We start from the raw sequence: 15,936 nt of genomic DNA on the forward strand, positions 1-15,936 counted from the left end.
TGACTTGACAAATGGCCAGCCCAACAGCTAGAATTAAAACATAATGACAACCTTTTGAAATAATCCAGAGATAAAATTAATCTTGCTCTGATACATGTAATTTTACTGCTTTTGTTTAAAAGCAACAACAATTGAAATGTAAAATTAAATTATCTTATAATAAATAAGTATAGATACAAAGCTTCAACACATGAATTTAAACATGATTTTTATTCAAAACCTTTGTTTTTAGCCTAATCAAATGTTAAAGAAAAATGTCAGTGTTAAAACTTGACATCCTTTTTTTTGGGTATGAATAATCATAATGAATATGTCAATAATTCAGGTTTTTATTTCCAAATCCATGCTTTTTCATTAATATACACCAATTGAAACTGTATTAACCACCACAGCTTACTTACAATGACTTTAACTCTTTCCCAGTTACTTCTTTTTGTTTGTCAGATTCTTCAGCTATTTTGATTTTTGTCTGATCAGTGATGTCATGACATCATACAAAATATGATGTTATTCTACAATTGTACCTACCTTCTGGCTACTAAGAGCCACTAGTGGCTACTATAAGACTTTTGTGTTTTCAAGATTAATATTAAAGTATTGGTTGTGGCTACCATCTTGCTCATAATTGCACTTTTTTATATAAGAATATGTTCTGGCTAGCATCTGGCTACTATGAGCCGCTAGCGGCTACTAAGAGCCGCTAGCGGCCACTATTAGCCATTAGATTGCCACAAGGTAGCCGCTAGCGGCTACTATTGGCTACTTTCTGGCTTGTAGCTGTGGCTTCAAAAAATGGTAGCGGCTTTGTAGCCGAAACATTGCCGCTACATAGCGGCAACCTTTTCATTTCTGTAAGGGTAATGTTACCGATGTGTCAGACCAGGGCCTTTATTTTGAAATCTAGGACATGCATGGTCAGATGATGTCATTAAAGATTTTTCAAACACATACACATGTGGAAAGACTATACGAACAGAGCCGTAAGGCTAGCCTCTTGTCTACCCGTACAAGGCCGTACAGCTAGCCTCTTGTTTAGCCGTACGGGGCCGTACGACTAGCCACTGCCAAATGAAATACACTTCAAAGTATATATTTGTACATCAAAGTACAATCTGTACTTAAAGAATATTCAAGGTAACCTTTTTCAAATTAAAATTATAAAGCACATTGTGAGTATTTATTTATGTGGGGCGGAATATCACGGTCCAGCGCATTACTGTGTATGAAATTCCCAACGGTAACCAAACGATTACGGCATTAAAAATGTATAATAAACTCCCTGGTTTGGTTGTATTTTGTGCTAACCATTATTTGCATAAGTCAGAGGTTAATTTCGCAACGCCAGGTCAATAAATACACACACTATCTATGAGTTAACGGTCGATAGTCGCATAATTTGGTATCAATAATTATAATAATGTTCAATAAATACGCTCAATATCTATTAGTTAGCGGTCGATAGTCGCATAATTTGGTATAAATAACAAGAGCAGATTGTAAAACATGCATGCCCCTCCCCATATGGGCTGTCAGTTGTAGTTGCAGCCATTGTGTGAATACGTTTCTATGTCCCCCACCACTATAGTGGGGGACATATTGCTTTTGCCCTGTCTGTCTGTCCGTTGGTCTGTTTGTGCCAACTTTAAAATTTCGCAATCACTTTTGCTATATTGAAGATAGCAACTTCATATTTGGCATGCATGTGTATCTCATGGAGCTGCACATTTTGAGTGGTTAAAGGTCAAGGTCATCCTTCAAGGTCAACTTTCAAAAAAGTTTCATGATCCTAGGTGTAAGCATTCTTGAGTTATCATCCGGAAACCACTTTACTATGTCGAGTCACTGTGACCTTGACCTAGTGATCTGAAAATCAATAGGGGTGATCTGCCAGTCACGATTAATGTACCTATGAAGTTTCATGATCCTTGGCCTCAGCATTCTTGAGTTATCATCCGGAAAACATTTAACTATTTCGAGTCACTGTGACCTTGACCTAAGAACTAGTGACCTGAAAATCAATAGGGGTCATCTGCAAGTGTTGATCAATGTACATATGAAGTTTCATGATCCTAAGCGTAAGCTTAACCCTCTGGTAACCGAAAACCCTCTGGTGGACTGACCGACCGACCAACCGACAAACTGACGGACTGATCGACATGTGCAAAACAATCTAACCCCTTTCTTTCGAAGGGGGGCATAATGATAATAATAATAATGTTCATTGTCAAATATCTCTAAAAACAACAGATGTAAGGCGTCCTCTGACTGGCTTACACTCAAGGGTCAGTAAAAACTGAACGTCGAATTACAATTTTGTACGTCGAAATACAAAAAATGTACTTCGACATACATATTGTACGTAAAAGTACAGTTCTTTTTTTAGCTACTTGGTCTTGTTGACTTTCCACCCAAATGGTACGCCATAAATGTGTATTCATACTGTAGCCTTCAAGGTACTTATCCGATGTTTGACGGAAAGGGCCAAGAATGTGCGATTGTGGGTCAAGTTCCCCAGGGGTACTACGTTCCCGTACCCCCAATTTTTTTCCGTACCAAAATTTGTTCGTACCCATTTTTTTCATACCCAATTTTTGTTTTCGTACCCAATTGTTTTCGTACTTTATTTTTTTTGGTAACCAATTTTTTTTTTTGCATAATTTTTTCGTACCCACAATTTTCGTTCTAAATTTTTTTTCGTACCCACATACACAACTGTGATGATGAAGATCTACTTAAATTGATGCTTTGATATCCATCCTCTTCAAAAGCATCGTCACACCAGTACTGTCAGTACTTTGATTTAAAACTAATTTGGATTCTTAAATACAATTTAAAGATTACAAGTGATCTGGCGACGCGCCTGATGCACCCATAGACCCCATTGAATCGTGATTTGAGTCGGTGTGTAAAAAATGACTGAATCGAGTAATTGTCGAAAAACAGTAAATGGGTCGAATTACTTCTCAAAAGGTGTCATCAGACCTAGATGTCACACATGATGATGACATTGTCATTGAGCATAGTTAATGGGATGACTTTGTTAGTTCGTCGGTCTGCAAACAATAACACGAAAAGTACACACATGTGTGATTGAAACGTGGTACACAGTATTGGAGGATTGTGTTTCTTGAATATATCCGCAAGAAAATACGACTACTACTACGACTACCTACTACACACTACTACTACTACTACTACTCTACTTACTACTACTCTACGCTACTACTACTACTACTACTCTACTACTACTACTACTACTACTACTATATACGACTACTACGACTACTACACTACTTCTACTACTACTACTACTACTACTCTGATAACTACTACTCTCACTACACACTAAACTACTACGACTACTACTACTACACTACTACTACTACTACTCTACGACTACTTACCTACTACACTACTACTACTACTACTACTACTACGTCTACTACGACACTACTACTACTTCACTACTACTACGACGACGACGACGACGACGACGACGAGCGACGCTACGACGACGACGACGACGACGATACTGACTACTACGACGACTGACGAAGACTACGACGACGACTACTACTACTACGACGTACGAAACAACAACAACGTCGTAGGACGAACTGACGACGACTACGACGACTACGACTACTACTACTACATACGACGTACTACTACTACTAATACTACTACTACTACTAAGACTACGACTACTACTACTACTACTTCTACTACTACTACTACTACTACTTCTACTACTACTACTACTACTACTACTACTACTACTACTACTGCTACTGCTACTGCTGCTGCTGCTACTACACTACTAATACTACTACTAACACTACCACTTCTCCTCCTACTACTACTGCTTCTGCTACCGCCACCACCACCATTTCTTCTACTGCTAATGCTATTTCTGCTACTGCCACTATTGCTGCTTCTGCTGCTACTACTGATTCTGCTACTGCAACTGCTTATTATACTCCAACTTTTTCTGCTACTGCTATTGTGACTGCTGACGTCATCAACTTCTACTCCTACCTCTTTAAACTTTCAGATTGTTAATGAATCACTAGGATTTATTTTCTGTGACACAAGAATGGCATCTCGACCTTCCGTATGTTTTCAATTGATTATACTACTGGTATATGATTTGGAAGTTCCAATTATATCTACTTTCGATTCTCATGCTTTATGCTGAATACTTGTAAATCGAAAGAAGACGGTTTATTTCCATCATAAAAACAGACTAGCACTGTCGGGTCGTACGATAAACCTGAGATGTAAGATCGCTTTTAAATTAATATGATATTTATTTTGTAGAACAATTGAAAACACATGAAAATAAACTTATATTATGATATATTTTCGATGAACATTTTTTAAGTTTCTTGTTCCATAAAATAATTTCTCGCTTTTGTTGAATAAACAAATCCACAATACATCTTCTGACCGGTTAATTGTCTGGGATTTACCTGTAGGTCGGCTTAAATAGGCGCAAAGTGGTCATTGTGAGTTAAAATGATCACCATATGTCCGTCGTCCGTCGTAGTTCGGTGTATATCGTCAACTTTAATCTACTCTGTAGGGCCAACACAATTCTCATTCAATCTCAATGACACTTGTTAACAATGTGTACCTGAACAATATCTAGGCCGAGTTCGAATCTTCGTCACGAGCGTCATAAAACTAGGTCACCAGGTCAAATTTTTAACAAATATTTTACCTCTTTATATTTACATGTACGACTCAATCTTTTTGAGATTTAGTAAGAATGCTAATCGGAACAATATCTAGGCCGTGTTTGAATCGGAACTTATGCTTTCAAAAACGAGGTCACCAGGTCAATCCTTTCTAAACCTAGTTACCATTGTAGAAACCACATTTATTACTCAATCACGAATGAAACGTGGTCATAATGTAAATCTTGACAAGATGTAGAATGCGTTTGAATCTGGGTCAAATGCGTTCAAAAACAAGGTCACCAGCTGCAATTTTAGAAAATCTTTGTTACCACAGTATAGTCGACATTTATTACTTAATCATGATTAAATGTTGTCAGAATGTTTATATATACAATATCTTGTTCGATGTTGAATCAGGATCGTGTGCGTTTAGAATCTAGTTCACCAGGCCTAATCTTAGAAAAATCGTGTTTCCACCGAAGCACTTAAGAGGCCAGATTGATGACTCAATCTTGATGAAACGTGATCTGAATGTATATTTTGACACTATTTTGATCAAGTTCGAATTCGGGTAACGTCCGTCTAGAAATTACGTCATGAGCTAAAACCAAAAGTTAATACTGGCAATATCTTTTTCAAGTTTGAATTTAGATCGGTTGCATTTAAAAACTAGTCACCAGGTCAACTATTTAAAAATAGAACTTGTTACCTCTTTAAAGTCATAATTTATAGACGATACTATAAGTTTTGTATAATCTTATAAATGCGTATTTTAACATACTTGAAGCCGTAAGAATGGTATATTGTAACAAATATGATAATTTTAACATGTTTATTTTATTCAAGTGTATAATAAAAAAGACTATTCACTGACTGTGTAATTTAGTGTTTCATGTTGTTTTAATTTGTATGTACTTTTGAAATTTTCTAGAAGCGATATGAATTATGGAGGTCAACATTGAAACAGAAACTTTGGAATCAGAACCAAGAATCGGTCATTTATCAAACGTGTATGTATTAAAAAGTGTCAGTTGTCATCGACGTATTGGTAACGTTCTTTAACGGTCCAGTTGTTTTCCGCGAAAATAATATATTCAGCTGAACATATAAACATGGATTTTACTTAATAGTTTCTTTATAAAACATTTCATTAACAGGAACATTACAGTCGGTGTGAATGCCACACAGGCAGAATCCGAATCTGGAAACCCGAATGGTTTACAAAGCGCCCAGTGCGTTGATGCGTTATTAAAACTAGAAGAATCAAACAACACAATGTAAGGAATGATAAACAACTATGTTTCCGTATATTTTAAAATGTTTTTCTTTTTCTTATCCTATTATGTTTAACTTAAACTACTTGATAAAACATGATACTATTACAGTGTTAAATATGTCCATTGAAATCACGCTAGCATGTCTAATACTTGTTTAGTTGTTTTATCCGAAGTATGATCACATATTATGCAAGCACAATCATTTGACAGCATTGATTGTATGAAAATTAAATAACATGATGGCACTAAGACTAATAGTCTTTTCAAAAGTTTGCAATATTGTTCATTTCGTCTAAATAAATAAAACCAGAGTACAAATGTGCAATGCACGTTAATTGTAAGTGCCTAATTTATGAGATAACAGACGTTTTCATGTATTTGCTCGCGACATTTTATGTTCTCTTTAAGTGGGTTTATATCTAGATGCTTCCTGCTTTGATAATTTATAATTAATATATTACATAGATTTAACACAATTAACGAAATTTTTGATATTATGTTTTAACACAAAGTAAAAACATGCAAGCGAATGCGAATGAATGCGAAGAAAAAACGATTATCTCCAAGAAGAAATATGAAGCGCTGTGTCAAAGGTACAATTTATGCAAGTGTAATTTCTATAAACGTTTTAGTGTATTTATTGTCATTAAAATTATTTTAATAATATAAATATAACACTTTTACTAAGTGCAATCACAAAACAATATATTTAGTTTTGATTGAGCAAATGGTAACGTTCTTCTTGCAGTTCTTATTCAAATAACATTGCTTCAGTTAATACTAAAATGAAACACTAGTCTGACAAATGTTCTCAGTAATAGGGAGAATATTAAAAATATATAACAATGAAACTCTAAGTTATATTTACTGGACAAATAAACGTTTTTATGTAGACTTGACGCTGCAGACAAAGATTTCAAAGATTTGAAAGAGAATCATGGAAGGATAGTTGAAAATTGTGCAACCATGTTAACTGAAGAACACGAAAAAAGAAGGCAGGTTTGCCCCTTCGACTATTATATGCTAAATTGTAAAATCTATTTATACGAAGGCCGTTCGGATAATATGTTTGTAGTGTGCTTTATTTCCTCACTGTCTACTATATTGCATTATTTTATGCATTTTCTTAAAAAAACAAACTAATTTATAAAATATGAAAACGAATTAATTAAACGTAGTACAATACTCTGAGCACATACACATCTATAGTGACGGAGCAGTTAAAATATTGGCGACGTCAAAGTAACAATGATCACATATAACGCTCTTCATGCACACCGATACTTAGCTGGATGCATAAAGTTATGGTTATCAACTTAAATGTATATCTCACAATTAACAAATAACTTCATGGACAAACTTCTGTACGATGCGTGTAATTTATACTTACCAAAAAGTTGTTCAAACATCTTTTCAAATATCAAATCACGGTATTGGTTGTCTTTTTGGTCTGACCCAAGGTGTTCCAATGTTACGCCTGTCGGTATTGGTCTTCCTACCATTATTTAGTTAATCGATTTCTCTGTTTTTAATAACCAGCTATGTTATTATTGATTGTGTTTACATAAAGAAATGTTTCAACTGGTGTCGTTTTAATTTTCACAAAATAACACGAGTGTCAAATCTCGCTCAGTACAATTGAGGAATGACAAGGTTTATAGAAGACCAACTTGATCTATGTTAATTTAAACAACACACGACTTGAGCAAACATTTGAATTCTGGATATTTTATCAATAATATGTTTTTGTTAGCTACATATTAATTTTAGTGTGTGTGCTAGTTACTATTTATAGCTGAATTTTACAATTTATTAAAAAAAAATTTACTTGTTCCGAACATAACGAATTTATGCTGTTATGGTGATGTACTTAACATCTTTCTATCAGACTTTGTTTTGCGGTCATAGAATTTCAATTCAGTTAAGCTCAAAGAACATGTATCAACAGTTTCATCTGCATTGAATAATGTTTATATAAGGGTCTAAACATTGTTATTTCGGAAAACGTTCATGTCCAATCTACTGCAAATTCGCTGTGGACCACCTTTTCACACACTTAAACTGTCTTTCTATTGTTCCACTTTCATAAACAAATCCAGTTCCGTCGAAATTGTTACGCAAATATTGTTTATCACAATCACACTTTTTCAGTGTGATAAATAATAACCCGACCCGCCTAATATTGGTTTACATCATACGTGCATTCCTTGACAACGCCAAAAAATCAGAGCTTACGACCTTTCTTAATCCTTTTTGATAAAGAGACAATTTCATTTCTAAATTATTTGCGATAAAATGACATGTATGTGAAAATGCGCTTCAGTACTTTATTATAAAATAGTAAACGGCATCGTTTTTTGTTGTTGCGCATCGTAGTTTTAATAAAGCAATTTTTTTTTAACCGCGGATGACGCGACGTTTTATAAGGGCAAATTATTTACACAAACTACAATAACATTGTTCATTTGAAGCTAGAATTTTCAAAAGTAACATTAATAGTAAAAATCTATTTACGATTTTAAGAAAAGCCAATATAAAAACGTAATGTCATTTGTTGCGCATAAAAATATTGATTTTTGAAAAATACGATAATGCATTTCAAAAAAATCGCATTCCGATTTTCGGGCATATTTTTTAAGTCTGCGTTTAATGTTTTTTAACAAGGTTTTCCAACGGAAAAAAATGGTTATTAGATTGGCGAATGTCGGCGGGCGGGCGGGCGAATCAAGCTTGCCCGGGCCATCACTATGTCGTTCATTATGAGATTTTAAAATCATTTGGCACATTTGTTCACCATCATTAGACGGTGTCTTGCGAACGAATTACGTCGATATCTCCAAGGTCAAGGTCACACTTTGAGTTCAACCGGGCCATTACTATGTCGTTCATTGTGAGAATTTATAAAATCGTTTGACACATTTGTCCCCCATCATTGGATAGTGTGTCATGCGAAAGAATTACGTCGATATATGCAACGTCAAGGTCACAATGTGAGTTAAAAGGTCAAAAATGGCAATACGTGATCTTGTCCGGGCCATGACTATGTCATTCATTGTGAGATTTTAAAATTAATCGGTAAACTTGTTCACAATCATTTGACGGTGTGGTATGCGAAAGAATTACGTCGATATCTCCAAGGTCAAGGTCACACTTTGAATTCAATGGTAAAAAATGGCCATGAATGATCTTGTCCGGGCCAAAACTATGTCACGATTGTGAGGTTTTTAAAATTAGTCGGTACATTTGTTCACGATCATTGGACTGTGTGTCATGCGAAAGAATTACGTCGATATCTCCAAGGTCAAGGTCACACTTGGAGTTCAATAAACAAAAATGGCCATAAATGAGTTTGTCCGGGCCATAACTATGACATTCATTGTGAGATTTTAAAATGACTCTGTACATGAATTTTGTTCACAGTCATTGGACGGCGTGTCATGCGAAAGAATTTAAGAGTTTAAAGGTCAAAATGGCTATAAATGACACAATAATTCTTAAAAATTACCATAAATTAGCTTCTCTTGTTTTGTGAAGACAGCATGCAAAATATTATTTGTCAATGCACCATGTGGGGGTATACGTCACGTCTGTGACAAAGCTCTAGTTATTTTTTATTTTTTGAAAACATGGTTTTGTGACATTTTTTCCCTTGTTTAGGTCTTATTATCAGGAACTGTGATCAGAGTTTTCATACACAACTTCGACATTACATAATGTATCAAATATGCACATGATGGTGAAATTCGTGAATTAAGTTGTATGTTAGATATGCTATGTTTTTATATCAGCGTCTATATTGCTGAGATAAAATTATCTAGCATTGTCATGTTCATGTTGTAGCAAGCTAGAAGAAGAAAACCAACGGTGAGTATGATTTATCTTGATGTAAGTAACATATCGTAAATTAATGCTGACTCGTATGTAAATTGACTGCCTCGTGGTATAGTCCGGCTCTGTAATACTATGTTAGGTTTTAGTTGTTGTAAAATTGTATTTCATTTTTGCACGAAAATACATTTTATTACAATAATATCCGATATCACGCATAATTTTCAACCGTCGTTAATGTTCTATTTCAGTCTAAAAGAACAGCTCCGAAATAACAAAAGCGGTAAGAGGTAAATACATTGTCTTGAGACGTTTATTACGGCTATACATTGATCGCTTTAATTTTGTCAGAAGTATACCAAATATCAAGAATGTATTTATTTTAACAGCTGTCGTCAGAAAATGGAGCATCTTAAGTACGATCATGCCAAGGAAATGCAAGCTTTAATAGCAGAATTCGATACAAAACGTAAACACACACAAAACGATTTCGAAGAAAAAATCAGAGCCTTGCAAAGTCGTTATGATTATGTCTTGGTTGAAAAAGAAACGCTTACATTAAGGTAATATTTTGTAAGAGATGTAATCATTTTAAATAATATCGTCAACATTGTGAACGTTTTTGCCACATGTACAACAGTCATTAAGAGACATGGTTTAAACTTGCAAATGTAACAATTACTTTTGTTGTAATTTTGTTGTAAGATTGAGCAAATTAGCAAGCTCTAATCTGACGTACAACAACCCCAATATAGCCGACCTGAGTGATCAAAATCGACCAACTAAACTGGCTGAGAAGTTTTCTGAGCTTTATGACAATCAGTGGACGGACGCCTTTGAAGATTTAAAAATGGAGGAAGAGCGCGTCAAAGTTAAATGTTTGGCTGATATTCTAAAGGTAAACTACAAGAACTATTGTTTTCCATACATTGTGACTTTATCTTTGTCTGAATATTTTGTAATTACCGTAGTGGGTGCTTTTTTAATTCACGCGGCTTATTGAGTGAACTTACCTGTTTCATATCATAGTATTTGAAGCTTCATATGTGGATTCATAAATTTTGTGCCGACATGAAATTCTGCATCAACATAGATTTGTCGACGTTTTTTTAAACTGGTTTAAACACTCAATGCTTGGCGTTATCCGTTCTAATGCGGTGAACCAAACTTTAATCATGTTTATGTTCTGTTGCCTTTTACATATTGCGGCCCTTATTGTGTAGGCAATTGTTCACTTGGCTTTAATAAAGGAGAAGCGCATGTGAATGATAATGTTTCTAAAGTTTAATTGTTTGTATATTTATGTCAATAAAAAACCTTAGTTTTGTACTTCAGAATTTACTTAATTTTACATAGTTCACTTAATATTAAACCAGTTGAACAATAAATCGTTTATGTTAAAATCAAGTTTTTAGCATGTAAACCCGTACAACAAAAGAAAATAATGCATGCTTGCATTTCGACCAGCTTTTGTTATACACGTTTTTGTGTGGGCCTGACATGTTATTGTTGTTTCAGTCTGTTTACAATCATTGCACAACTGTCGCAAAACAACAATCAAATAGCATGTGGACTACGCGGAATATGCTTGAAATTCAGTACGAAAACAAAACAGTTAAAGAGGTTGAACGTTCTGAACATGAGTCAAACAAGGTTTCAACTTGTGATCATAAACGCGCAGACATCGAACATGAAAGCGATCTAACGACTACCGTAGAGAATTCATCTGATACACTGCTCGCAAAAGTTGATAACCAAACTGGTCACGATTTTTTGCAACCAAGCGATAATGACGAACTCACTGAGCAGGGATTTGTTATTTTAAAACATGACGATGCAGTGGTACGCATGTTATCTTTTAATATATAAATATTAAACATTTACTCATGTTTGTAATTATTAGTAATCACCCTGTAAAACACAAAAAAATATAGCTTAATGTTAAGCAATATGTTAAAATTGTAATACCATTATGATTTTTTTTAAATTGTGAATGAGTACAATTCATATACAGTATGGTTGTGTTTAACTATTTATTCCACTCAACTGAAATATTATCTGCAATACAGCTAGTTGATACAACAAATCCTGACTCAAGTGATAACCGCAAACCAAATGAGTCCAAGGTGAATATTTTTAATGGTTATTTAAAGTGGAAATAAATAGTGGAAATAAATCAAACAACATACTTTCGTATAGGGTTGTAACACCGGGTAAGATGCAATTTGGTCGCTTAATATTTAGATTGTTTTTTTTTTTAAATTGTAAATGAGTACATTTCATATACAGTATGTTTGTGTTTAACTATGTAATTAAGTCACTGAAATATTGTCTGCAATACAGCCAGTTGATACAACAAATCCTGACTCAAGTGATAACCGCAAACCAGATGAGTCCAATGTGAGTATGTTAAATGGTTATTTAAAGTGGAAATACATAGTGGAAACAAATCAAACAACATACTTTCATATAGGGATGTAATCCCGGTTACGATACAATTTGGTCGCTTAATATGTTAATTGCTTTTATGTTGGAATGAAAATCTACCACTATTTAAATATAAAATCATCATTTGATTATTAACTTTTTTTATGAAATGTAGGTAAAATTGTGATCTTAGTAAGATATGTTGTCCGTTTTCATGTAAGTGTATGTTGTAAATTAACGTTTGATCTGCGCACGATAGTACCAATATAAGGACTACTTTTGGATTCCACAATCGTAACGACAATATTGATTACATACTTTCAGAACAAGAAAATAAACATAGAGATCATATTAGAAGACAAACTCAGCGTAGAAGAAAGAAAGCAAATTGGCGAGATCAGAAAACTACTTCTGCGACGAATTAAAGATGATGTTTTAAAGGTTGTATACATGTAATTATTATTATTATGAGTTACGACAGATCAGAATATAACCGAAAGTGTAATTTATTTGTAAGCACGTACAGTTCATCGTCATTACATACACGCAATAAGACATGCACATGCGTCATAATAAAACAAGAACAATTAATGGAAGAAACATGCAGTACAATGTTTTATATTCCTCACAAATACATTACTACCCCTGCAAAATCAACGATTGTACAAGGAGGCTCGATATTTTTTAACAAAATTCCTTAATGTGTTTAATAATTACAAAACATATTTAAAAGTGTTGATGTAGTCACATATTATATACATGATTATTATGCATGAGTAAATTGTTTACCATAATCTATCTATATTTGATCGGCTCTAAGTTTTCATACTTAAATAGAGACGTTTACATTGAGTATCAATACAGATAGATTTATTATCTAATTCTTAAATTGAAACATACTATGATTTCTTTTTTTAACGTTAGGTTTAAGTCTATTTATTAAAATTGTATATTAATCGAATATTATATGTAATTTGTACTCGTTTTCAATAGTATTTAGTGTACACAATTCATTATCTAATTTATTTGAATGTTTTGGTGACAACAAGTTTCTATTAATAGAACATAGGGGGTCAATCTCAATTGTGCAATTATGTCGAATGTTGTCTTTTTCGCATGCACTGTTTAAATTATTCATGTTGCAATACTTAAGCAAATCTTAATTCCAAAAATCCCTATGCGGTTAATACTGCGTAGTCGGCAAATAATAGAAGATACACGAATAAAGAAGATAAATATATACTAAATGTCATTAGCAAATAATCATTTCATGCATAGTAAAGTTAAGCATCATTTAACCTGTACGACAAACAAATGCTGTTTTAATAATACACTATTGTAAAAGCACATGTACTCCATATTAAAAAAAGAAGTAGCATTCAATTTGCTTTTGACGTTAATGACAAAACCAGTAGAATGACATTGGAAGTTATGAACAGTTGGTCCTTGAAAGGAACAGGTTGCTATTATGTGTTTGAATTATATCGTGAACATATGCTCATTTGAATCATCTTACTATCAAGTTATTTTAAGCGTTCAGTATGTATGTTGCAATTAATTATGCATGCGGTTTATGTATAATTCTTTTCAAACTCAATTGTATGAGCAATTGTCTCTTCTCTAAACAGACTATCGCATTAGCTGTTGCTGATGAATTCGACATTACACAACGCGAACAGACTTTCACGTACATAACAGAATGCGCATATGTATGTTGGGAGATGCTATTACACGATCCGCCTGTTCATTTAAAATTCGTTGAAGTCGGTGATATGGATACAATCCCGTTTGATGGAACCGCCTATAGGGCATATACACGCGGTGGCACACTGATGGACTACGTGGTGTGGCCGCCCGTATATCTTCACGAAAAGGGACCTCTGCTTAGCAAAGGAGTGGCTCAGGGGAAGTAGTGTCACACAAAAAATCATGCGGAGCCATATTTGTTTATATTTTGTTTGTCAGACGATAAATATAAACTTGAAAGTTTATTTTAAGTAGGCATAACCCCTTTTGGGAACGTTTTTTCTATAATACAGTATTACCAACTAAAAAAGTAAATTTGATCTATATATCTATATACCATAAGAAAAAGACATATCTTTTATATCAAAAATTAGTTTTTGAGGTGTGTTTTTTTAGGTTATGTTTTCCGTTTGGCTTATTGCCATTTGTTGTTTTCATCTTTCAAAAACTCACCATTTTCATGTTGAAAAGGGTTCTTCACCCGATGATTCAGCGTAATTAAGCACAAGTATGTGTGTCGTTTTAATGTACACTTCGGCAGTTTCGTAGTCCTGTATAAACTTAAATGTACTTTGCAAAAAAATCAGTAAAGAACATGTGGTTATTTTGACCGTATGCAATGTTTTTTACTAGTGTCATTAAAACTATATTAGATCTATTTTCAAAATTGATTAATGCAAACACTTCCCCCTAATGAAAACACTATACTGAATTGTTAGTTTAAAGTGGTCTTTCAAATGATACTTAAAAAGATCAGTCGCGTTGCATTTGCAGTATTGTTTGCGTGTGTAATGTGGTGTTTACAAATAAGTTTAGATAAAATATTATGGAAAGTTTTCCATTATTTTAATTTTATTTCAACCAACACGTTGTGTTTTTTTTTAAGCAAAATTGATATAATTCCTTACGCTGTGTATATCATTATTACATTATTTGTTCAAGTACTGAATCTGTACCATATGAATGGGCTACTGCTTTCAAGTCAATAGCTGATGATTGTGTGGGTACATTTAAAACAACACAAAAAGTAAAATTGCAACCAAATGAGGTTAAGTTAGTTACACAGCGGGAGTATGTCGTATGTCCTATAAATGTCTTTTAAATGTATTGTTATTTCAAAATAAATGTCGGGGACGACATTTGAGAAACAGCGGGAGTATGTCGTAGGGTACAAATTATTCACATAACATGCATACTATTTAGTTATTTCAATCTTAGGTTTTTAATATAAATTTGAATATATTTCTTTGGTCAAGGGGAAGCAACCTTACCGTTTAACCTTGTGCATGATTTACTAACATTAGCGTTATCTAACCCTTGCTCGTGATGCACGTGCATATAACTTTCAATTGTAATAGATGGTCGTATTTCTATTTGTTGGAGGAAAATTATAGATTTTCTCGGAACAATCCTATACGTCAACATCGATTAATACGGTCAACTGTAATAAAATCATTAACATTGCTTCTGTGTTGGTCGAAATAAAACCTCGCAGAGAACGAACTCCAAAAATTGTAAATAGCAACAGTTGAAAATGCATTTCATTTATGTAACGGACATACATAGAAATATTGTACGTACATACGCAGAAAACGATTATGGGCTGAGTCCGTTCTGATGATTAAAGACTCATGCTTGAAAACCGCTCAACTTAGCTATTGATGAGATTTTGCATGAGGAGATCCGAACCAGCACTGTGGATAAATATGCAGTTTCGGAGAGAGCAATTACTATTTGATCGCAATTTAGTTAGCATGCGCATGTGCATGGTGGACGTATGTGTGTCTAAAGTTGAGGTACGACAAACCCTTACAACTAGATCTATTGAATGGACATTTTTTTGTATATAATATTAGGATTAAGATTCGGAATGCATCAAGAACATATCTTTATTTAGTTAAATACTGAGCATTACCACTATCAGTACTTGACATAACAACTGTTGTTTTGCTAATGCTGATTTGACAACATGTTTA

At 33.9% G+C, this 15,936-nt stretch overlaps 1 protein-coding gene across 3 annotated transcripts; it reads left to right on the forward strand.

Moving 5' to 3' along the window:
* Window positions 1–4,148: 4,148 nt before the first annotated feature.
* LOC127866855 (ankyrin repeat domain-containing protein 26-like) lies at window positions 4,149–15,424 on the forward strand. Of its 3 annotated transcripts, XM_052407683.1 has the most exons (14): window positions 4,149–4,280; window positions 5,614–5,692; window positions 5,840–5,959; window positions 6,472–6,552; window positions 6,853–6,958; window positions 9,804–9,823; window positions 10,039–10,077; window positions 10,177–10,350; window positions 10,493–10,685; window positions 11,306–11,629; window positions 11,857–11,913; window positions 12,131–12,187; window positions 12,539–12,655; window positions 13,843–15,424. In XM_052407683.1, the coding sequence occupies exons 2-14, from the start codon at window positions 5,628–5,630 to the stop codon at window positions 14,125–14,127; spliced, it is 1,638 nt and encodes a 545-aa protein (XP_052263643.1). In that variant the 5' UTR covers window positions 4,149–4,280; window positions 5,614–5,627; the 3' UTR covers window positions 14,128–15,424. The 3 variants fall into 3 exon arrangements, with proteins under 3 accessions (XP_052263643.1, XP_052263645.1, XP_052263646.1); XM_052407685.1 differs by lacking the exon at window positions 11,857–11,913; XM_052407686.1 differs by lacking the exon at window positions 10,177–10,350 and having other exon boundaries at window positions 10,039–10,070; window positions 10,543–10,685.
* Window positions 15,425–15,936: the final 512 nt, after the last annotated feature.

The sequence above is a fragment of the Dreissena polymorpha genome, chromosome 2 (assembly GCF_020536995.1).
Source record: "Dreissena polymorpha isolate Duluth1 chromosome 2, UMN_Dpol_1.0, whole genome shotgun sequence".
Classification (NCBI taxonomy): domain Eukaryota; kingdom Metazoa; phylum Mollusca; class Bivalvia; order Myida; family Dreissenidae; genus Dreissena; species Dreissena polymorpha.